The sequence below is a fragment of the Dryas octopetala genome, chromosome 8 (assembly GCF_963921425.1).
Source record: "Dryas octopetala chromosome 8, drDryOcto1.1, whole genome shotgun sequence".
Taxonomy (NCBI): Eukaryota; Viridiplantae; Streptophyta; class Magnoliopsida; order Rosales; family Rosaceae; genus Dryas; species Dryas octopetala.
Window position 1 is genome coordinate 10,299,899 of NC_141373.1, and position 24,923 is coordinate 10,324,821.

Genomic DNA, 24,923 nt, shown 5'->3' on the forward strand with positions numbered 1-24,923 from the left:
AGTGAGACAGCGGTTAGCGTTTTCTAGTGTGGAATTCCTACTTAACTGAATTTTGAAAGTAGGTGGCGCGTCACTTAATGTGATGTGCATGGCTATTCAATGAGGTAGCGACACCACAGTTGTACGTACCACTGTACGGCCACTCCAAAGATTTTTTTTAGGACGGTCGTTTGTCATATGTATATAGATTTTTTAAAGAAAAAATTTTATAATCAGGACACATATTTTAATAGTTATTTTATTTTATGTCGTTTATCATATGTATATATATATTTTAAATAATATTTATAATTTTTTAAAGTAAACAATAATTATGAGACCGTAGCACTGAGTAATTATACTATACATATGAACAGACAACTCTATTTAAGAATCTCTCCGACCACCAGTACTATGAGCTTAATGCGAGTAATGCTTTTTTGTTGTGGTTTTAATTTTGACAATTTTATTTTTATATTTTGATAATAATAACAATTAAGTTCAAAATGTTAACATTGCCTTTTTTAAAGACAAAAATCTGTCTTGTTAATCCTGTTTATTTAAGACAAAAATGTTCAAAATACTTATACACAAACCAACATGTGTGTGCCACATCGAATTTCTACCTTCAAAATAAACAGATTTAAAGTTTAAACTTAATTACAATAATTATGAAGTACGTGACAAAAATATTGTTAGAATTAAAAATACCGGACGAAAGTGATAAATAACACAGGAATCAAATTATCATATGATCTTCTTTTTTATTTTTTTCAATACGCCTATTAACAGTAGATGACATCACTTTTAATATTTTATTCTCCCAAAACTTTCTTCTCCGGTCCTCTACCTCCACCGACAACAGCGGCCAAACAGTACACTCATCGGATTTTTCGTCGGCAACGGCCACGAATAGCAGAGTAGTACGTTTTGTTTTCTAGCCACACTTTAATGGTCATTGTCAGTGTCTTTTGTTCTCTGCTTTTTGAGTCCATTGCTCTGGCCATGGTGGGTGTGTACCAAATTAATAACCAAAGTCATTTCCTTTTCAAAATACCAACAACCATATTCTCTTCAACATGCCACAAACCCATTACATATTACTATATTAACAACCAAAAAAAAAACAAAAAACTATATTACTCACCAAAATTATTTGAACCCAATCATCAATTTTCAGCCATGACTCATGAGGCATCCGAAAGAAACAAAATTAAATAAGATAGATTTTTTAAACAATCCCATGATTCCCATCTTTTATATATTTTAAATGGGCAAATGGGCAAATGGGCATGATTAGAAGTCAGTCTAATACAGTCTGATATGGGTAGAATATTCGGATTTAAAGAGAACAAACCAAATTAAGTGGCGGCAATCACAGCTCGGCAATAATGTCAAGGAATGATAGAGATGATGGCATGTTTTAAATTAAGAGAAAAGCTTGCATGTAAACGGTGTATATGTATTTTCTCTCGTAATAAATAATTGAATGATTAACATGTGAAAAGATGTTAAGAGGGTGTATGTATATACATCAATTACATGTAAATTTTTCTCTTAAATCAATATGAAAAAATGAAGTATGGGGTGTTAGTCGTGTGACTATTACAATATCGATTGTTTCGATAGAGAAATACTAGTCACTTTTTTCTTTCCAGCTTTTCTTTTTACTTTATCTCTATTCCTCCTAATCTACAGTGTAATTTTATAATAAGAACTGTTTATTTTTTTAAAGAGGAAATTACAAATTTGGTCCACTTATTTTATACCTGGTTCAATTTTGGCCCACGATATTTTTTAAGTTCTATTTTGGTTCACTAATTGTTTCGTTTGTTCAATAAAGGTCCAGATTTGTGACTTTAAATCCTTTAGTTTGTGTTTTCTTCAATTATAATTGAAATATAAGTTATATTTCATCATTTTTTAGTCATAAAAACAATTTGGAGTATTATAATCTAAGAGAATTGAGATTGGGTGAAGTTTGAAAAATTGGCAGTTTCGGATACCCTACTTTGGGGTCAATTATCTTGAGTTTTAGAACTCTAATTTGAATGATCTTTATATGGTTGTAAAGAAGAAATGCATAACTTTAAAACAAGTATATGTTTGCTAAATTTGGGTGAGATTTGATAGAGTAAAAGGCGAAACAAATTTGAGAAATAAATCTGGACATTTATTAAACAAGTGGAATAATTAGTGGACCAAAACAGAACTTAAAAAAGTTTGTAGACCAATATTGAACTAGGTATAAAATAACTGGACTAAATCTGTAATTTCCTCTTTTTTAAATCATGGTGTAAAAATTATTTTTATAAAAAATCAACTAAATTAAAAATTATTTAATCATCAAACTGTTATCAAATAAATAGATATTGAATTTAACTATTACCAAAATCATCAATTTATTTCTTAACAGTTTAATGACGTACTTAAATGATTTTTAATTTACATAAAATATCTTTAAAGGGTTCTAAAAAATAAACAGTTTCAATCATAAATTACACTACGAATTAAAAGAGATAAGATAAAAGATAAAAGGAGAAGGAAGCTAGCAATTTCCATTTTGATTTTTTTTTTTTATGAAATTTTGATAATTGGTATTTTATATGTGGATCAAATGTTGTTATAATTAATACTATGTTTGTGAGTGGTTTGTTGTTAAATGCTAATGATATAGTAAGGTGCAGGTATATTACGAAATTGATAGGATTGTTGGAATGGGTGGTTTTGGGAATACAAAACTTCCTTATGTGAATGGCCAAGTTAAAAAAAGAAAATTCTTTATGTCGATAAAAATCCTCTTATGGTGCACCACGTAATGGTGTATCAGTTACACCATATAAACGGTGATTTAATATGTTTTTCGTGTTTTTTGAGGGACAAACATACTATTACTTATCAAGGATGCTAAACATCCCTACTTAGTTGTTAGTACATTAGAAAGCCAGATAGGCCCTTCCTCAATCCACATAAGAACAAGCAAAAGAACTTAACAAACCAAACAGCTTCTTAGTTCTAGGGGTGGGCATTTAAACCGGAAACCGGGTGCACCGTACTGAACCGGGGGGAAAAAAACCGTTTTGACCAAAACTGGTCAACACCAGGTCAAAACTGGACTGGACCGGTCCAATCCAGTTCCGGTCCAGTTTTTCACTTCCCAGAACTGGACTGGACTGGATTGGACCGTTTAATTAATATGTATTTTTAATTTTTATATATATTTAATTTTTATACAATTTTTATACACTTTATAAACATTTTTATACACATTTTTACACACATTTTTACATACATTTTTACACACATTTTACACATTTTAGATAATAAAATTAATATTAACTTAGCTATATTTTAGACCCTAAAATATATTTTATATAACCATATGGCATATTATTCTATATATATAATAATGTTTTAGTATATAATTTTAGTTATACCTTTTATAATAAAATTAATATATTTTTTATACTCTATAATCTATATACTAAACCCTATAAAGTATATACTAAAATTATTATAGTTATAGGATATAAACTTATAGTATATAGTTAATTAGTTATAAACTTATAATAGAGGAAATTATGTATTAGGGTTTAGGGTTTAAAGTTTAAAAGAAACCCTATAATCTAATAAGTATATAAGTATATAACATATATAACTATATACCCAATTGAAACCCCAATGAAACCCCAATTAGACTCATAGTCAACTATAACCCTATACCCTAATACAATTATAACCATATACCCTAAACTATATTAATTAGTTAATTACTCTATACATATATTATATATAAGTAATAAGTATATAAGTATATAACATATATAACTATATACCCAATTGAAACTCCAATGAAACCCCAATTAGACTCATAGTCAACTATAACCCTATATCCTAATACATTATAACCATATATCCTAAACTATATTAATTAGTTAATTACTCTATACATATATTATATATAAGTAATAAGTATATAAAACCAATTGAAACCCCAATTAGACTCATAGTCAACTATAACCCTATCCTCTAATAAAATTATAACTATATACCCTAAACTATATTAATTAGTTAATTACTCTATAGTCTCTATACATATATTATATATAAGTAATAAGTATATAACTATATAACATATATAATTATATAAGTATATAAAACCAATTGAAACCCCAATTAGACTCATAGTCAACTATAACCCTATACCCTAATACAATTATAACCATATACCCTAAACTATATGAATTAGTTAATTACTCTATACATATATTATATATAAGTAATAAGTATATAAGTATATAATTATATAAGTATATAAACCCAATTGAAACCCTAATGAAACCCCAATTAGACTCATAGTCAACTATAACCCTATATCCTAATACATTACAACCATATACCCTAAACTATATTAATTAGTTAATTACTCTATACATATATTATATATAAGTAATAAGTATATAAGTATATAACATATATAATTATATAAGTATATAAAACCAATTGAAACCCCAATTAGACTCATAGTCAACTATAACCCTATATCTTAATAAAATTATAACTATATACCCTAAACTATATTAATTAGTTAATTACTCTATACATATATTATATATAAGTAATAAGTATATAAGTATATAACATATATAATTATATAAGTATATAAACCTAATTGAAAATTTGAAACCCCAATGAAACCCCAATTAGACTCATAGTCAACTATAACCATATACCCTAAATTATATTAATTACTCTATACATATTTAACATATAACTAATTAACTATATAAGTATAACTATATAACCACAATTGAAACCCCAATGAAAATTAAAACCCCAATTTAATTACAAGTGTTTAAGTGACTTAAGTGTTTAAAAAATTAAAACCCTAATTTAATTACAAAACTCAAACATACAAACAAGTAAACAACTGAAGTCAACTAGTCAAGTACTCAAGTCACTATTCAGTATTCACTAAGACACTAAACATTAAACAAGTAAACACTAAACAGTCAAAGTTTCAAAATTATCAAATATCAAAGTCTGAAAGTCTGAAACCCTCAGCCCTCACGCCGCAACCCGAGCCCGCAGTCCAGACCTCACGCCGCAGCCCGAGCCCGCAGTCTAGACCTCACGCCGACTCGGTCTTCCTCACGCTGTCGCGGTCTTCCTCTCGCCGTCGCAGTCTTCCTCACGCTGTGTCCGTCGCCGACTCGCCTAGTCGCCCCCACCATCTTCCTCTCTTCCCGTCGTCGCGATCTTCCTCTCTCGATCTCTCACTCTCTCAGCGCCTCTCAATCTAGCTCGATCTCTCACTCTCTCAGCGCCTCTCAACTATCTCGATCTCTCACTCTCTCACACTATTTCAGTTATGTGTACTGCTTTTAATAGATGGGAAACTGAATTATATCTTGCACATGTTAAGCTCCAATATTCATTTGTTGTTTGTATGCTTAGGCTTGATTTTGTGTTAGGGGTTTGATTTAGGGTTTGATTTGGGGATTTAGGATTTGATTTGGGGTTAGGGATTACTGATTTTGGGTTAGGGATTTACTGATTTTTCTCTAGCTGGGATGTATGTATTCAATCAAATGGTGTTCAGTGTCGAATTTCACAATGGTTTGTTTCTTAATTTCTTGGTTGATTTGGGGTTGTGAATCTGTTTGGTGGCTTGTAGCAGTACAATTTTTGGTCCAGCCCCAATCAGTGCACCGGACCAAACTGAACTTGTTACAGTTCAGTTTGGTCCAGTTCTGGTGCAAAATGTACAGTTCTCAGCACTGGACCGGACTGGATAACCTTCACAGTCCAGTGCACAGTTTGGGGGGAGAACTGAATTGGACTGGACCGTGCCCACCCCTACTTAGTTCCATCCACCAAAGCACTTTCAAGGCTTCAACCATCAAGCACTCCTCTTCATCAACAAGGAACTTGACCACAAGGTCATGACCCACTTGCAGACCCAAAACGACAGCGTAGCACTCTGCTGCAACAGGTAAAAATGTTTTTCTTGTTTGTTGATTATTTTTCTAACGCATAATTAATTTTCTACGTATACCTTCCAAATTGGCGACACCTTTGAAAATGCAACATTTGCATGAGACCCAATTGTTCTGAAACGTGAGTTCACAAAACATTTGCACATATTTTATTCATTTTACATTTTACTTAACATTGAACTTTATTGTGAATAGAGTGTAAAACAACTACATTTTATTCATTTTACATGTGTTTCTGTCTTTTGTTGAATCTTTTTCATGGCTCCATAGATAATTTGATAAGCCAATTACACTCAAACTGCCTCCCTTATGCCCTTAGCTTCTCATTGTGGCATGGAAACAACAGTGAGGACTTCATTTTCCAATTCCTAATAATTTACTAATTAGGTACAAGAAATAATCATGAATTTTGCACCCCTGGAAACCCCAAAAATTTCTATTATCATGTAAATAAATTTTCTTTTTTAAAATGCAGATTATGCATCTAAGCAGCTTTGAGCTTCCCCAGATTATACCGGCTTAAGTCTTCGGAGTGGAGTATGCCATTTGGAGACAGGAGACGCTGGAGAGCAAGGAAAAATCGGCCCTGAAAAAAATTTTAGAGCACTTGATGAGGTTGCAAAAAAAATTCAGCACAGCGTTTCTGGTAGCTTATATTCTTGTATGTCAGGGGTTTAGAGTTGATGGTCAGAGATTAAAGAAAGAAAAAGGTTGCATAAGAGTGTTGAGGATGTTAGTCTTACACATTGAAAGGCTACAAGTGCCCACCAGCAGCCTGCCAAACCATAACCTCTATTGCTCACAAACTGGTCAAGAGAAAAATAAGCAATCATTTTGCAATGGTTAATGCATAAATATACCAGATAAATTATGAGAATTGACAGATATATGGGCAAAGAAATAGGTCTCTACCAACAAAAGAAGAGCTCCCACAGAAAAGCATCCACTAAAAACAAAGCTAAGAAATTTGAGCTCTCTTCCGGCCTGCACAAGTAAACAATATCCTCATGAGTCATGATATGTATGTGTTATGCATAGCCTTTGCAAGTGATAGTTTATTCTGAATCATGAAAGCATAAAAACTAAATAAAACAGGTTGGAGCTATGATCATATTGATCACCAAGCACACCTCTAGTCACCTATTATCTGATAGCATGTAAAGGCACTTTTTGTCTAACAGATCAAAGCTTCATGATTCTTGACAGCTCAAAAGACAATATGAAAGAAGAACGCATAACCCTCGTGTTCACCCGGGAGAGGTTGAGTGCCCAAAGGGTTGGTTTAGATTTTATATTCAATTCTTACAAAAGTAAATTAAATATAATAATAATTGCTCATCAAAGGTGTCTGCAACTTTATAATCCTCTTGATGGGTATGGGATATCATGGACTCTCTTCAGGAAGATGTGACAATAGGAGTATCAATCACATCTTGCACAATGTTTACTCAGATTTTAAAGCTGGCCTTATTTTTATCTTTGGTATATGAACAACCTCAACAAACTTGGCACAGCCTAACTTGATATGTAACTTAGTAACTAACAAGCTAAATAATTCCACTAGACTCAATTTTTATACATAAAATAGGTGTGTAAATAAGCAGGGTAAGACAACTGAAAATATGAGAGCATGCACAATTAAAGTTCTAACAAAACATACCAGTAATGTTCCCTCAAGGGAATGTGTGCAGGGTGTCATAGATAATGCAATGAAGTACGGAACCAGCACTTTGTGCATCTGCAGGGACACAGCAGTGGAACATTAGGAAGAATATAATTTCTACATCCAAATAGAAATTTCAATTTAATAATTGGACTCACTTCTCTCCTTAAAACCCAATACTCTGATCAAAGATGAATGATAAAGATGGTGAAGGACAGAAGGTGATAGAGGCTATTATAGGGCTAATCTCAGCAAGACTGCATCCTGCAGGGCTTCACTGACATACTAATTGGTGGGCCTTTGAACAGCCATTCAATATATCTGAACCTCTTATATGAGTGATGAATCTCATGATAAAGTAAAAGGTATGAACTATATAGATTTTTTCATTGAAAAATGAACTCACTCTTTTTCCTTTTTGGCTTATGTATTTATTCAACATTTATATGTAATACAAAGACATAAACCATACAATTCATTACTTTTAAGCAGATAGAAAATTGCCAGCCTTCATTTACTAAAAACTTATTCGAATTGATATCCATCAGGTAAATGTATGAAGCACATTAATAGGGTGGTGTCCATCATGGATTGCCAATAGAAATTGATTGGATCTGATCACCACCACTCCTATCATTGTTGTTAATTGAACTACTAATGACTAACAGCACATATACCATCATCTGCTTAAGAGAAATAGCAAAAAAGTCAAGTAATTGTCTTCTGGTTTCCAACTTATTTGTCACATATTCTACTTGCTGAGCTCAACACAGATTGGGCCACTCAACACGGAGCTCAAAAGTTAGGAATTGTCGTAATCCTATTAAAGTAGGTATGGTGGGGAGCTGCAAATAATATGTAAGGATTGATGCTACACAGTGGAGGCTCCCTTGGTCATGACACCACAGAAACGCTTAAAGTGAAAGTAAATAATTGTAGAAAAGAAAAATTATAGAGATAAAATGTTAAGGGGAAGAAACAAAAGACTAACCTCCTGTATGACCTTCGGATCATGTGTAAAGATCTTGGGGAGTAACCATGGAACAACTGTTCCGATAGTCCCTAATGTTGATCCAAGTATTGCTCCAATAATCAGAAGAGACTTCAGCAGCATTCGAGCCTAAATGGAATTATTAAGCTTTCAGAAAACTTTAGACAGACAGATATCCATGTAGAGGAAATTAGAGGCATATATTCAAATTACATAATTGTCACTTATAAAAACTAATTAAAAACACAAGTGATAAATGGCTGTTGTGATTCAGAATGAACCTTCACAAATTTATTAGCCAATGAGTGAAAAAAGATGTATGATGAGATGGCTGTAGCATAGATGACAATACATGTCACTAACCTTAGGCAGACTTCGATTTACTCCGTATATAAACTCAGGCATAAATGATTGTGCTGTTTGAGAGAGAGGCTCACCCCATACCACACACATTATGTAAATTTGTATCATGACCTATAGTAAATGATAAGTCAATCATGTGCATGATTAAGTCTCTGACAGGAAGTGAGGAGGATAGCAAAATAAGTTAAAAGTGTTATTAGTTGGACTCTGAGAGTGTAACTAACCTGATGAGCAGCAACAGAAACGGTGCTCATAGATGTTGCAACATATGTCATGAGAGAATAGAAAGCCACCTAAAACATTAAAATGTCTCAGATGCATGTATGTCATCATATGCAGGCTGTAGATCTTTAGAATAAACTAAAGTGCAACCAACCTTTGACATTGTCTTTACAAACACTGGAGCAGCAAGCCCAAATATAGTTAGAAGGTCGTTTGCTGATGGAACAGAGATGGAGAAGGCATCATATCCTTTCTTGTTGAGACTTGCGATCATCATATAAGATGAAACAACCTGAAAGACATGGATGCATCAACAATAATCTTTCATAAAGAAATTGAAACCATTCATATTAAATAGAGGAATATCCATTCAGCATACTTGTGAAACCATTGTTGCCCATGCTGCACCAGCAATACCATAGCCTAAAAGACTGCAAAATATTATGTCACCAGTGCCATTTATAGCAGTGGCTACTGCTAAGGCCTTCAATGGTCCCCATGAATCTTTCATGCCAAGACTGTAATCATAAAAGACAATTTGGATATGAAATAGACAAATTAAAATTATGAGTGTTGGAAAAATAGCAGAAGAAATTGGAAAATTAGTACACTGATATAGTAGTTCTTGCAAAGCTAAGGAGCATATGCAACTCATGTCAAAAACTATAATCAGGAGGCATATTCAGTTACAATTAATGGAAAGATAGAGAATATAAGCACCTTGCACTTTGAGCAACACATCCAACAAGAACTGCTGGCCAGGCTAATCCTCGAACCTATCAACATAAAAGATTCGGTTACCAGAGTTAAAAATAATAATAAAGGCAAAGGAGAATATGAGTTAGTACTACTTAGTAGGGAAAATAACTTTTTCCGTAAAGTAGTTATGAGAATTGGGAAAACATCAAGCAGAAGGTACATCAGATAAAGTATGTATGTTCATATGCACCAAAAAGAAAAATGCATCAATACTACCAAATGACAGACTAAATCCAAACAAGTGTTTTTAAAATTCAAATTTTAAGATAGATCTCCTCCCAAATGAAAGAATTGGTGGCACTAAGTTGCAGAAAGCACTGGCCTAACGACAACTGGCTTCTTACAATCAGATTGGAGTTCTCCAAACCTCCACAGTCATATGCACCAAAGCAATAGATGAAGTGCATAAATAGTAAGGTTGGACAGGCTAAATTCAAGATGTACCCTTTATGTGGTAACCTGCAGATTGCAATAGAAAGTTGACAATGCAAGCATTGTATTGCCAACACCATATAGCTGAGATAAGATGCTAAACTATCTTATAATATAAAGCAAAAATTGCAAATGCTTCTTGAAAAAAAAAAAAAACAGAAAAAAAAAAAAGGTAACTTGTTATTAAAGGGAATGCACCTGGACATATGTGCTTGCTGCAGGTACAATATGCGCATTCTTTGACCCTGTAAGAGCTGCAGAAACACAAGACTGGCTTATTTATCATTGAATTGGATTTTCTTAACTATCTCCTGTACTGATTCTTGTAGTAGTATATGATACGGAAAACTATAGGATGACAATGATAAAAATATAACCACAATCAGTAGAAGTCTAAATTACCAGCTAGTGCCCAGGAACCCAAAAACTTTGTAAACAAAAGCATTAAGATGCCAGACGACAACCCAACAAAGAGCAAGGTAGATATTTGATGTTGCACTTCTTTTTTACCCTGCAAAATATTATCTAGTCAAAAAGATATTTGGTGCATATATATGACTGTAACCCATTTGATTAATTAACTATCAAAAAAAGGAATTTTCCACTTTAACATGGAATTGTTGCTGAGGTTTCTTTTGCAACTTCATCATTTTCTGTAGTATTGATATAAAAGAAGCAACAGTCCTATATGAAACTAACCTGTCTTGCAAGGGCAGTAGCAACCAAATTGGAAGTGGCAATTGAAAGAAACATGAACATGTGACTCATATGGTCACACAAAATCGTTCCAGGACCTGCCAACCCCAAACCAAACCTCTACTATTAATCCAATCTAAAACATGAACACCCTCCATTTGGTTGCCAAAGAAAAACCCAGAATCAAAATGATGAAATGTCAATCCTAGATTTTCTCAGGAATCAAACAGAGAATGTATAAAAGCTCAAGCAGAATTCCAAAGAAACACGTACCCAGAGCAGCAAGCTCAATTGAGCTTCCCTGACCAATGACCGCGGTGTCAATGAGGCTCATCAAAGGCCCCATGACCCAAATCCCCGTGGCGGGTCCCGAGAACATCAAGATCTCCTTTATCTGATCAAATATGCTCTGATTTAGCAACTCCTCCTTCTTAACCTCCAACACCACCTCTGTTTCTTCCCCCAATGCAGCAACCGAAGCCACTTCACCATCCATTTCATTAACGATTTCAGGTTCTTGGGCGAGGACTTCCGGGACAGAATTACCGCAAGAAGGTACTAGTCGGCGGCGGCGGTGGGTCTCTGGCAACGAAATGCGCAAGTTTGAAGAGGAATATTGAGAGCTGTGTAAGCCATGAGTTTTGGTGGGAGAGCGAGAGAGAAGACTGTGAATAGGGTTTGGAAGAAGAGAGAGAGAAGAGCAAGCCAAGGCTTTGGCTTGCATTTTGAGTTTTAGGAATTGGGAGTGGAAATGTGGAAGAGATTGAAATGAAGAACAAGAAGAGGAGGAGTCAGTCAGTCAGCAGTTGGCGTTTACTATTTTATAACTGAATTTTAAAAGTAGGGAGAGAGAACTGGCGGTATAAATAGGCTGCAATTTGCACATCCTTATTTCTTTCACTACGCACCCATTTTAACCGTTTTATGAAATGACAAAACTCACTCAAAACAAAATTATCATAAAAGACAAAAAATAACAAAATAAACCAAAACTCACCCAACTCCATTGCCGGCCTCCTCCACTCGTCACCGCCCTTGTCGTTGGCGGTCAGAGTCATCGCCTGTGACACATCTTATCTCTCTCTTTCTTTCTCTTCCCTCTTTTTTTTCTCTCTCTCTTGCAAGTTCCTTACTAGACGGAAAGGGTCCTGCTAAAAGAGAAACAGAAAAAAAAAAAAAAAAAAAAAGAGAGAGAGAGAGAGTCGACGACGAATCCGGCCACCACGGGCAAATCCAATGGGTGTGTAGAGGGGATGGGTTGGGTTTGGGGTGCTGTTAGGGTTTTTTTTTTTTGTAAGTGAGGTTATTTGGTAATATTTTAGGTGTGTAGAAAGAAATTTAAAAAATTAAAAAGTAAAATAAAGAGTACAACAGTAAAGGGTGTGTACTAAAAGAAAAGAAGGTGTGCAAATAGTATCCTCGGTAAATAACTGCAATAAGTGACATCATCAGCAATCAGCTGCCTGCCATCACTCTTTAGTCTTTGCAATTATAAGAGAAATTGGGGTAAAAAACATGCACCAACATTTTTAAATTTATTTTTTACTTTCTGGTTGGTGTGTAAGAATGTTATCATCATTGATATAAATGGGAAGATTTTGTGTGAAGGGCAAGTATTGTTTAAATTGCTCAGAAATTTTTAGATGTCACATGGGGGGTGTTACAGTGTCATCCAAAAATTACTTCAAATTGCTTGTACTATTTACTAGTAGGTGTTGACTTTTTTGATTAAAAGGCTTTAATTGTGGTCAAAATGAGAATGTTAATTTCATTCAACTAAAGCTCTTAATCCATAACTTCATATTAGATCTAGGAACAAGAAGAATAGTAACCTTTGAATTTGAAACATTGTTTGTGAATTAACACTTTTCTATTAAGTATTTGAAATCTCTTATCTACTCCTTTAAATAATTAAATTTAATGTTTCTAAAAACTCAAAATCCAAATTACTTATTCTAAAATTCTTCCATCCAATTCCCCTTTTTGACACTTTCTTACCACCAATTCACCCCTTTAACACTTTCTTACCATAACTTACCCAAATTCATGAGTCATTGTTAGGTGGATCTATCTTCTCTTGCATTCACTTTGAAATGTATTGATCCATGACCAATTCCGAACATGTGACATGTGTTTTAGTCATTTTATTTACTTTGACAAACTGACCCAGATTCAGAGGCCTGAGATGGACCAAATTCCCCAGCAAATATAAAATTGTAGAATGCAGAAACTCATGCAGTACTCAATTAAAGAATAATTGCAACCAAGCATTTCCTTTGAATATAAAAACAGCTTAGAGCCAGTCAACATATGAGATCTGAGATCTGAGAGGTGCATTGGCCAAACTAGTAGACCATTTATTATATACCAACCAAGAAATAATGCACCATAATTCGGATACCAACAAATCTCAAATAATTGAATTCCCCCAAAAAATAAAAGCTCAAATAATTGTAGTAGCTAGCCGACAACACTGACTTGCCCAATGCTTGCTTGCTCCAGCAAGGAAGCTGCCTGTCAAATCATTGATATCTCACTCATTGCTGTACTTCTGTCATGAGGGGGCAGAGTCAAAAGTCAAATATATGATAATCAATGCGTACCATGTGTGGTGTGTGGTGTGTGTTGTTCTTTTTTTAACAATACTTGTTTCAGTCCCATTCAAACAAACAAGTAGGGTTTAGGGTACTCCGAGTGACTCTTCTATGAAGCATGATCCGGGACATCTCTTACAACGAGGTGAGCCCCTTAATACATGAGATCCACTTTATTGTGAGGAGATCCACTTTATTGTGAGATATGTCTTGTTGAAGCATGTTCTATTGAGTTTTTCTCATAACGAATTATTTTTTTATATTTAAAATAAATAAAAAATTAAGTCATAAATTAAACTTAAAAAATCAAAAAACATGCATATTCGAAAATGGTTGAAGGAGTTCTTCCAACAATAGACTGAAACAAGTATTTTTATTTTTTTTCAATACAATTAGGCTGAAACCCAAAACAAGAAAGCTACCTAAACCGGGATATACTTCTTGGTTGGCCATAAAACTAGTATCTTCAAATCTTCAATAACAAAAGGAAAATTTTTTAAATAGGACATATATATTTTGGGATTAATGTTATTTCAGACATATATTTAGAGTTATATTGATGAATGATATTAATTAATAATTTGTATCAATATGAGAAATTTCGTCATTTCTGTTATAATTAACTTCTGTTAAAAAAATACGACGTGACAATCACATTACTTTTTTTTAGAGTTAAAACTGTAATTTCCTATTAAAAAAATTAAATTTAAAACTAACAATGAAAAAGATTAAAACTATAAAAATAAATAAATAAAGGAGGTGCAAATCGCACCCCCTCCCCACCCAGCCCCAACCTATCTCCGGCGACAACCCTACTTACCGTCGTTGCCCCACCTCGCCCGTCGATGAGGTCGGGGTTTGCTGAGTCCTCGGCGGAGCCGCAGAGGGGAAGAACATCAGGTTGGTGGCTGCGTAGGGGTAGTCGAAGATGAGGCGGCTGTCGGTGGCGAAGTCGGCGGTGTCGCGGTTGAATTGAACCAGCTCCACTTTGTTGATATAGTCTTCGATGAAGCTCCTGAGGGCGAGGCGGTGGGGCTTGTCGTGACGGGGTGGGGATGGGGGGTGCGATGTGAACTGCACCTCCCTCTTCTTTTGTTTTTTGTTTTTAACCTTTTTCGATTTTAAATTTTTTTATAGTTTTAATCTTTTTAATTATAATCTTTTTTAGTTTTAGTATTTTTTATTTTAATGTTTCTTAGTTTTAATTTTTTTAAAGTATTAATCTTTTTGGTTTTAATATAGAAAGCTGCTATCCGCACACTTTTTTTTTTCTTTTTGCACACACTTTTTATTATCTTTTAGGGTTAAATACAAAAATGGTCCACGAACTTTACAGTGAATCTCAATTTGGTCCACTAATTATAAAAAATGTCAATTTGGTCCATAAATTTTTCAATTTGTACCAAAGCAGTACAAACACTAACTTTCATCCAAAAATTAACGAAATTGGTTATATGAAAATGTGATGAACGGATTGAAATACCTCTGAAAATGTGGTCACTTGCTGTGCACATGATCACTTTTCGTTAAATTTTTCGATAGAAGTTAACGTTTGTACTGCTTTGATACAACTTGAAAAGTTCGTTGACCAAACTGACACTTTTTATAGTTAGTGGACTAAATTGAGATTCACTGTAAAGTTTGTGGACCATTTTTACATTTAACCCTATCTTTTAAAATATAAAATTTCTCTTTAACACACCCTTCTCATTACCAAAATACCCTCAATTTCATTAATTTTACCAAATTTCTCTTACACACCCCACCCATCCATTCAAACAATACACACCCACTTAACCCTTTCAAACAATACACACCCACACCCCCACCCCCAACCTCACGCTCACCCGATCTGTGACGCCCCGAAACTGGGAACACCACAGCGGCACCCGTCTTAAAGATCTTGAGACTATAATACCCCTTACCCCGAGTATTATACTCCCAAGCTCTCTAAAACGAGTTAAGCCCTTTTTATTGAAGAACCCGGGTTGGATCAGAGTAGTAAAAATACAACGGAAGAAATTACTGAAAATGCCTCATATTATAAATAATAGTAAAGAGTACCAACCCGTGAGGGTTATATGTTTCAAATACACTAACCCTAATGCTACATAAATAAACAGTAGATAAACAGATATGTCAGGATAGTCCAACCCACGCCAGAGTGATTCAGTCTTCAATAAAGTGGTGCAACAAATTGGACTCATGGATAGCCATTGGGATATGCCACCTACGAGGATGAAAGAGAAACACCACCACGGATCCAAAGAAAGGATCTAAACCAGATAGCAAGACTGAAACTGACAAGCTGCAAGTGCCACACCCACGACCTCAATCTTGGTCTCCAACAACTGGATTATCTGCACTCACAAGAGTACAGTAGGGGGTAAGCGTCACATACGTTCATCGCTTCCCCTCGAGGGAAAATCCTGATTAGGTTTGAAACAATACTCGAAAATATAGGATTTCAAGGAAAACAGTTTAAAAGCAATGCACACCCAAAAACAGGGTATCAGTATCAATGATACTGTAACCAAAGCCAGTAATGATAAAGATAATTATGCCAATAATCAGTGAGTAAAGCCTTTGCATGCTCATACATCTTTTTCAGTGAAAATCCTTCCTGTCACGTGACATAGTTCAGAAACATACCTGCGACCGATCACATACAGGCCAACCACCAGTATCGGAAATTCAACCACCACCTCGATACTGTGGTGAGAGTATCCATTTACCTGGTAATACCACATTGGTTAGCCTCCCCAGAAGGACATTCGACTAACCAGTCCGTACTTACCCCTCCGGAGGTTTAGGGGATCGAAACCCAAGGTCACAACACGTGCCCGTTACTCTCAGGTCGTCCAAGGTATCACACAGAGAAAAATCACACAAATATGCCATACAAAAATCATGCACATTCTCTGTGAAAGACATTTTCATATACATATAGTACGAAAATAGGCAGGAAATCCAATAACCGGGATATGGTACCTTCCCCCTACCTGCTTTACCAAAGTGTGTCCATTGCCTGATCCCTTTCCTGTGTCTGGGTCCCACTTGTACCTGTTGGGAAACTGGAGATCCGAATCCGACGACAGCTATTAGGAACGTACTAAACGTACTCTCGACCTTGTCTGTTAAGACCAGGTAAAATTTAGAGGTTTGGCACTAGCGTAACTTGCTAGGCTTCTCTAAATTCTTGATCCGGCATGACCCTGCTCCCCGAGGCAGACAGTCATGTCAGACCGTGTGGTTTCTAAGTTTATTTTAATTTATTGTCGAGGAGGTTGATCAGATATGAACCTTACAACGTGACCAGGTCAGTGCATGGGGAAACTGAGGGAGCTCTGGCTCAGTACCCAACGCATGTATGCTCATGGACTGACCTTAGTCATCACGTTATTTGGTTACCACTGATATGGCCTCAATATTTATTAAGTTCATTTAATAACAACAGTTAAACGGTATTTCGTCTATAACCACCACTTAAACAACAGCAAATTAAATAAGCTGGGTTAAGGGTACACCTGTTGAAGACTTCCCACGAGCAGAGTCTCGGTACTACTAGACTTGCTAAATAATAAGATTAAAATAGCCTGATTAACAAGAGATTTATTTAACAAAATTTTAGCAGAAATTCGACAGGGATCAAGAAATTACCTATGGAGCTCAGAAATGATTTTTTTAAAACTTCACCAAAACATAGCCTTCACACTACTAGAATTGAAGAGCTCGTCGCCACGATCGCGTAGGCGAAATCGGATCGTCGATCGGAGCTCCAGAACTCAAGATAAACTCAAAACAAGATTGAAGAAGAGAGAGAAATGAGGAGAGAGGAGAGAGAAGCTCTCTCTTGGGAAGCGTGCGGCTGAATTTGTGAGGATCAGCTGGGGTTCACGCCACTATTTATAGGGAGGGTGAGTGAGTCAACTCGGTTGACTCATCCGAGTTGACTGGGTTGACTCAAGTCAACCGTCATAACTTTGACCAATGAGAAATTGACACGTGGCGAAGGCTTTGACACTTGGCTGCACATGCAGCCATCAGATCTTGCTGCCATGCATCGTTAGACGCTCCAGATCGTGCCACGTGGCGCGATCTGGTGTTTTTCCTATTTTATTTTCTTTTTCCTATTTTTCTCAACTTCAAAAATTAATTAAAAATAGCTCGGGACTCGGAAAAATACCCCGAAAAATACTACGGACTCGTATCGACTAGTACTAATTAACTATGAGGTCAAAATACCAATTTGCCCTTTAGAAAAATTTTGAAAATTTCAAGCTCCACAAACTAAGATAAAATGCTTTTAAAAATGAAATTTTGGGAAATTCATAAAATAATCTCCCGGACTCGGAATAATACGAGACTTGCTCCGTTGGGTTCGTGAGTAAAAGTACCACCTTTTAAAAGGTCTAACTTGGGTCAAAACTCTAGTCAAAGTTGGTCAAACAATTAAAGCTTAAGGCGAAAAATACGATTTTCCGCCAAACAAATTTCTAGAAAAATTCTAGAAATTAAAGAAAAATTCCAAAATAAATTTGGAAAATTTTGGGTCTCACATCCTCCCCTACTTAGAAAAAATCTCGTCCTCGAGATTACCTGAGTTCACTAAAGAGATGCGGGTATCTCTTCCTCATGTCGGATTCCAGTTCCCATGTCGCTTCCTCGACTCCATGGTGCTGCCACTGAACTTTTACAAGTGGTACCTTCCTATTCCTGAGTTGTTTCGTCTCGTAAGCTAAAATAGAAACAGGTCCTTCCACATAAGACACGTTTGGTTCGAGCGGTAAACCAATCCAAGGCATCACCTGAGGGATGTCAGGCACACTCTTTTTCAACTGGGACACATGGAATACGTTATGTATGTATGCTAACTGAGGCGGCAACTCCAACCTGTAAGCAACTTTCCCGACACGTTCCAAAACCTTGAACGGTCCAATATACCTGGGTGCCAACTTGCCTCGCATACCAAATCGAAATGTACCCTTCAAAGGGCTAACTTTCAGAAACACCAAGTCCTCAACTTGAAATTCCAAAGGCTTCCTCCTTCGATCAGCGTACGATCTCTGCCTACTCTGGGCGATTTCTAGTCGTTTCTTGACTATCTTGACCTTTTCGGTCGTTTCTTTAATCACTTCAGGACCCAGAACAACTCGGTCCTCAACATCGGCCCAACAGAGTGGCGAACGACACGGCCTTCCGTAAAGTGCTTCGTACGGTGCCATCTTGATACTGCTTTGATAACTATTGTTATATACGAACTCGGCGAGCGGTAAGTACTCACTCCACTTACCTCTGAAATCTAGAACACAAGCTCGCAACATATCTTCCAGTATCTGAATAACTCTTTCAGATTGCCCATCCGTCTGCGGATGATAGGCACTGCTAAGATTCAACTGAGTGCCTAATTCAGATTGTAACTTCCGCCATAATCGAGACGTAAATCGGGGATCTCGATCGGAAACAATCGTCTTCGGAATACCATGCAATCGAACAATCCATTCGACATAGAGATCAGCAAAATAATCAACGGGTGAGTTCATCTTGACCGGCAAGAAATGAGCTGACTTCGTGAGTCTGTCCACGATAACCCAAATACCATTGTGCCCTTTTGTATTTCTCGGCAGATCGGTGATGAAATCCATAGTAACACAATCCCACTTCCACTCTGGAGTAGGTAACGGTTGCAACAATCCAGACGGCTTCTGGTGTTCGGCTTTCACTTGTTGGCAGGTCACACAGTGATTAACAAAATCAGCCACGTCTCTTTTCATACCTTTCCACCAGTATCTTCGTTTCAAATCTTGATACATTTTCGTTCCTCCAGGGTGCATAGCAAAACTGGTAGAATGAGCTTCGTTCAGAATCCGTTGTCTTGTTTCTTTCCTGTTCGGCACAACTATTCGGCCTCTGTATCTCAAACTTCCATCAGAATGTACCTTCCATTCCCCAGGTGCATCTCCTGAGTATACCTCCTTCTTTTTCTGTCGTATCTCTAGATCCTCTTCTTGTTCTTGAACTAATTCTTGCTCCAATTGGGGCTCAATCTGCATACTTGCAATCCTTCCATCATGGCGTACGTTGACTTTGTACTGATCCAAAGTCTGTAGGATCTCCCGTTCAGCCATCAATAAACTGGCTAGAGTGTTTTTCTTCCTGCTCAGTGCATCAGCTACTTTGTTGGCTTTTCCTGGATGATATTGTAATTCAAAATCATAATCTTTAAGATACTCCATCCAGCGTCGTTGTCGCAAATTCAGATCTCTCTGAGTGAATATATGCTTGAGGCTCTTGTGATCTGAGAAAACAGTGAATCGGCCTCCATACAAGTAGCATCTCCAGATTTTTAGAGCGTGTACAACAGCGGCTAACTCCAAATCATGAGTTGGATAATTCTTTTCATATTCCTTCAACTGTCTTGAGGCATAGGCTATCACTCGCCCATTCTGCATCAGTACACATCCGACTCCTATTATGGACGCGTCGGTGTAGACTTCATAAGGATCTTCATTGTTGGGTAAGACTAACACTGGGGCAGTTGTCAGTCGTTTCTTGAGCTCTTGGAATGCTTCTTCACACTTCTCGTTCCATTCAAACTTGAATCCTTTTCTGAGTAATCGAGTCATCGGGGTAGCAATCTTGGAAAAACCTTCTACGAACCTTCTGTAATAACCTGCTAATCCAAGAAAACTACGGACTTCCGTCATGCTCTTCGGTTGTTCCCAATTCAGAACTGCTTCGATCTTCTTGGGATCAGGAGATAATCCTTTTTCTGAGATGATGTGGCCAAGGAAATGTACCTCTTTCAGCCAAAATTCACATTTTGACTTCTTGGCATAAAGTTGCTTTTGAAGTAATGTCTGTAGAACAATTCTCAGATGCTCTTCCTTACTCTTGGAGTAAATCAGGATGTCGTCGATGAAGACAATAACAAATCTGTCCAAGTATGGACGGAATGCTCGGTTCATCAGGTCCATGAATGCGGCAGGTGCATTTGTCAATCCAAACGGCATCACAACGAACTCATAATGTCCGTTTCTGGTACGAAAAGCAGTCTTTGGGACGTCTTCATCTCGAACTCTGAGTTGATGGTAGCCGGATCTGAGATCAATCTTTGAGAAGTACTTCGCTCCACTAAGTTGATCAAATAGCTCGTCAATTCTAGGCAATGGATACTTGTTCTTTATTGTGACTTGGTTCAGCTTCCGGTAGTCTATGCAGAGTCGCAATGTTCCATCATGCTTTTTGGCGAATAGAACAGGGGCTCCCCATGGTGATATACTTTCTCTGATAAAGCCCTTCTCCTTCAAGTCGTCTAATTGCTTCTTCAGCTCCACCATCTCGGCTGGTGCCATGCGGTAGGGCGGGTTTGAAATAGGTTGAGTGCCTGGTACAAGTTCAATCTTGAATTCTACTTCTCTTGTTGGTGGGATTCCGGGCAGATCTTCTGGAAAAACGTCTGGGTATTCATCTACCACTGGTATTGGTTTATCTTCCTTCTGCTTGGCTTGTGTGGAAAGGATGAGTGAATAGCATAGCATAACTTTCTTGCTTTTGAAACAAACTCTCAGCAATGGGTTGATGGGTTGTAGCGGTTTGTGCAATCGGATGATCACCTCTTCTCTGTTACTCGTGACTACCTTCACTTTTCTTTTCTCACAATCGATCTGTGCCTGATTTTCTTGTAACCAATCCATTCCTAGAATAAGGTCGTAGTAATCCATGTTCAAAGGGTATAGGTTTGCTGTCAAGACTCGGTTTTGGACTACTAGTTGGCAAGATTGGTAAATTCTATCTACTTCGGTTGTTGTTCCAATGGGTGTACTCATGTGGATGGTTTCAGCTAAAGGTTCGGCATGCAATCTTAATTCCTCAGTAAAGCTAACAGAGACAAATGAGTGTGAAGCACCCGTATCAAACAAAATTCTAACTTCAGTATTAAAGAGCAGTATAGTACCGTCAAGTGGGGCTTCTTCCTGGTTAGCTCTTACTGCAAAAACTCGTCCTCCTCTAGCTGGTTGTGGTCTTCCTCCGCCACCTCTTCCTTGTCCTCCACGATTGTTGGGTTGCGGTGGTGCCTGTTGCAATGGTTGAGCTCTAAATGGTTGTGGTACAGCCTGTATCTGTGGTTGTGGCCTGGGGGCATTCTGCTGTGTTCTAGTAGGACAATTATTTCTGTAGTGGCCTTCATCTCCACACTGGAAACAAATTTGAAGTCTAGTCTTCTTCCAGTTTCTTTGGTTTCAGGAGGGTCCTCCCCTCTGAAAATTTCTTCTTTTTCCTAGTCTTGTTCCCTCAGACCTCGCAATTTCCCCTTTCTGTCTAGTTGCAAGGAAATCCTGCTCCTGAGCATAAGCAGTATTGACCACATCTTTGAAAACTGTAAGCCTTTGACTTGCCAAGTATTGGCGACACCCGTTCTTCAGACCTTGCAGAAATCTGACAGTCTTTGCCTTCTCGTCATTCATGGTAGATGGGACGAAACGTCCAAGTTCAGTAAACTTTCCCACGTATTCAGAAACAGTCATGTTTCCCTGCTCTAGATCCATGAATTCCTTCATCTTTGTCATCTGCAGTGGCTCGGGAAAATATCTGTCGTAGAACAATTCCCTAAATCCTTCCCAAGTCATAGTGTTAATATTTTCTCGGTGCCTAATGCATCTCCACCATCCGTCAGCTTCGCCTTCAAACACATGTGTAGCTAGCCAGATCTTGTACTCATCTGGTGCGTTAATCGACTCGAGCTTCTTCTCGATGTGCGTAACCCAATTCTCAGCTAAATCGGGTTCAGAACTTCCGTGAAACTTCATCGGCTTAGTCCTAAGGAAACGATCTAAGTACTCGCCTCGTCGCTTATCTTCACGTTCAGCGGGAGTGAGACGGTTACCAGCTTGTTGAGCAAAGAAAGCCTGCATAAATTCAGCCATTTGTTGTGGGTCGAACCGATTATTGGCATTACTGTTAGTTCGATCGAAACGGGGTGGCATCTTGTCAGCAAGACTGAAAACAAATAAGGGAATGATTGACACAAATAATACAAGGAACAAAAGTGTTTCAAGGGAAAGACTTATCGAAGAATGTGTTTGGTTGGAAACTTCGAAGGAATCTGCTGAATCGGCTCTGGGTTGGCATATCCTGCATATTAGTAAAAATAATCTACTAACGATCTTACAAAGTTATCTATTTATTTATTATTATTATTATTATTTTAGGTCGTACCGCTCTGATACCACTTTTTCTGTGACGCCCCGAAACTGGGAACACCACAGCGGCACCCGTCTTAAAGATCTTGAGACTATAATACCCCTTACCCCGAGTATTATACTCCCAAGCTCTCTAAAACGAGTTAAGCCCTTTTTATTGAAGAACCCGGGTTGGATCAGAGTAGTAAAAATACAACGGAAGAAATTACTGAAAATGCCTCATATTATAAATAATAGTAAAGAGTACCAACCCGTGAGGGTTATATGTTTCAAATACACTAACCCTAATGCTACATAAATAAACAGTAGATAAACAGATATGTCAGGATAGTCCAACCCACGCCAGAGTGATTCAGTCTTCAATAAAGTGGTGCAACAAATTGGACTCATGGATAGCCATTGGGATATGCCACCTACGAGGATGAAAGAGAAACACCACCACGGATCCAAAGAAAGGATCTAAACCAGATAGCAAGACTGAAACTGACAAGCTGCAAGTGCCACACCCACGACCTCAATCTTGGTCTCCAACAACTGGATTATCTGCACTCACAAGAGTACAGTAGGGGGTAAGCGTCACATACGTTCATCGCTTCCCCTCGAGGGAAAATCCTGGTTAGGTTTGAAACAATACTCGAAAATATAGGATTTCAAGGAAAACAGTTTAAAAGCAATGCACACCCAAAAACAGGGTATCAGTATCAATGATACTGTAACCAAAGCCAGTAATGATAAAGATAATTATGCCAATAATCAGTGAGTAAAGCCTTTGCATGCTCATACATCTTTTTCAGTGAAAATCCTTCCTGTCACGTGACATAGTTCAGAAACATACCTGCGACCGATCACATACAGGCCAACCACCAGTATCGGAAATTCAACCACCACCTCGATACTGTGGTGAGAGTATCCATTTACCTGGTAATACCACATTGGTTAGCCTCCCCAGAAGGACATTCGACTAACCAGTCCGTACTTACCCCTCCGGAGGTTTAGGGGATCGAAACCCAAGGTCACAACACGTGCCCGTTACTCTCAGGTCGTCCAAGGTATCACACAGAGAAAAATCACACAAATATGCCATACAAAAATCATGCACATTCTCTGTGAAATACATTTTCATATACATATAGTACGAAAATAGGCAGGAAATCCAATAACCGGGATATGGTACCTTCCCCCTACCTGCTTTACCAAAGTGTGTCCATTGCCTGATCCCTTTCCTGTGTCTGGGTCCCACTTGTACCTGTTGGGAAACTGGAGATCCGAATCCGACGACAGCTATTAGGAACGTACTAAACGTACTCTCGACCTTGTCTGTTAAGACCAGGTAAAATTTAGAGGTTTGGCACTAGCGTAACTTGCTAGGCTTCTCTAAATTCTTGATCCGGCATGACCCTGCTCCCCGAGGCAGACAGTCATGTCAGACCGTGTGGTTTCTAAGTTTATTTTAATTTATTGTCGAGGAGGTTGATCAGATATGAACCTTACAACGTGACCAGGTCAGTGCATGGGGAAACTGAGGGAGCTCTGGCTCAGTACCCAACGCATGTATGCTCATGGACTGACCTTAGTCATCACGTTATTTGGTTACCACTGATATGGCCTCAATATTTATTAAGTTCATTTAATAACAACAGTTAAACGGTATTTCGTCTATAACCACCACTTAAACAACAGCAAATTAAATAAGCTGGGTTAAGGGTACACCTGTTGAAGACTTCCCACGAGCAGAGTCTCGGTACTACTAGACTTGCTAAATAATAAGATTAAAATAGCCTAATTAACAAGAGATTTATTTAACAAAATTTTAGCAGAAATTCGACAGGGATCAAGAAATTACCTATGGAGCTCAGAAATGATTTTTTTAAAACTTCACCAAAACATAGCCTTCACACTACTAGAATTGAAGAGCTCGTCGCCACGATCGCGTAGGCGAAATCGGATCGTCGATCGGAGCTCCAGAACTCAAGATAAACTCAAAACAAGATTGAAGAAGAGAGAGAAATGAGGAGAGAGGAG

At 37.2% G+C, this 24,923-nt stretch overlaps 1 protein-coding gene and 2 long non-coding RNA genes across 3 annotated transcripts; all 3 read right to left on the reverse strand.

Moving 5' to 3' along the window:
- Positions 1-6,233: 6,233 nt before the first annotated feature.
- Positions 6,234-11,909, reverse strand: LOC147277078 (protein DETOXIFICATION 46, chloroplastic-like). The gene is made up of 14 exons (XM_086253254.1): positions 11,378-11,909; positions 11,108-11,202; positions 10,811-10,919; positions 10,607-10,662; positions 9,938-9,993; positions 9,597-9,735; positions 9,372-9,509; positions 9,220-9,288; positions 8,996-9,106; positions 8,633-8,761; positions 7,639-7,716; positions 6,891-6,962; positions 6,722-6,784; positions 6,234-6,564 (listed from the first exon to the last, which is right to left on the reverse strand). The coding sequence occupies exons 1-14, from the start codon at positions 11,826-11,828 to the stop codon at positions 6,463-6,465; spliced, it is 1,668 nt and encodes a 555-aa protein (XP_086109380.1). The 5' UTR covers positions 11,829-11,909; the 3' UTR covers positions 6,234-6,462.
- A 4,013-nt stretch (positions 11,910-15,922) lies between these two features.
- On the reverse strand, positions 15,923-17,537 carry LOC147277079 (uncharacterized). The gene is made up of 4 exons (XR_015123773.1): positions 17,359-17,537; positions 17,226-17,271; positions 16,701-16,772; positions 15,923-16,058 (listed from the first exon to the last, which is right to left on the reverse strand). It is a non-coding gene; the product is annotated as an uncharacterized LOC147277079 (long non-coding RNA).
- Positions 17,538-23,292: 5,755 nt separating this feature from the next.
- On the reverse strand, positions 23,293-24,923 carry LOC147277080 (uncharacterized). The gene is made up of 4 exons (XR_015123772.1): positions 24,745-24,923; positions 24,612-24,657; positions 24,087-24,158; positions 23,293-23,444 (listed from the first exon to the last, which is right to left on the reverse strand). It is a non-coding gene; the product is annotated as an uncharacterized LOC147277080 (long non-coding RNA).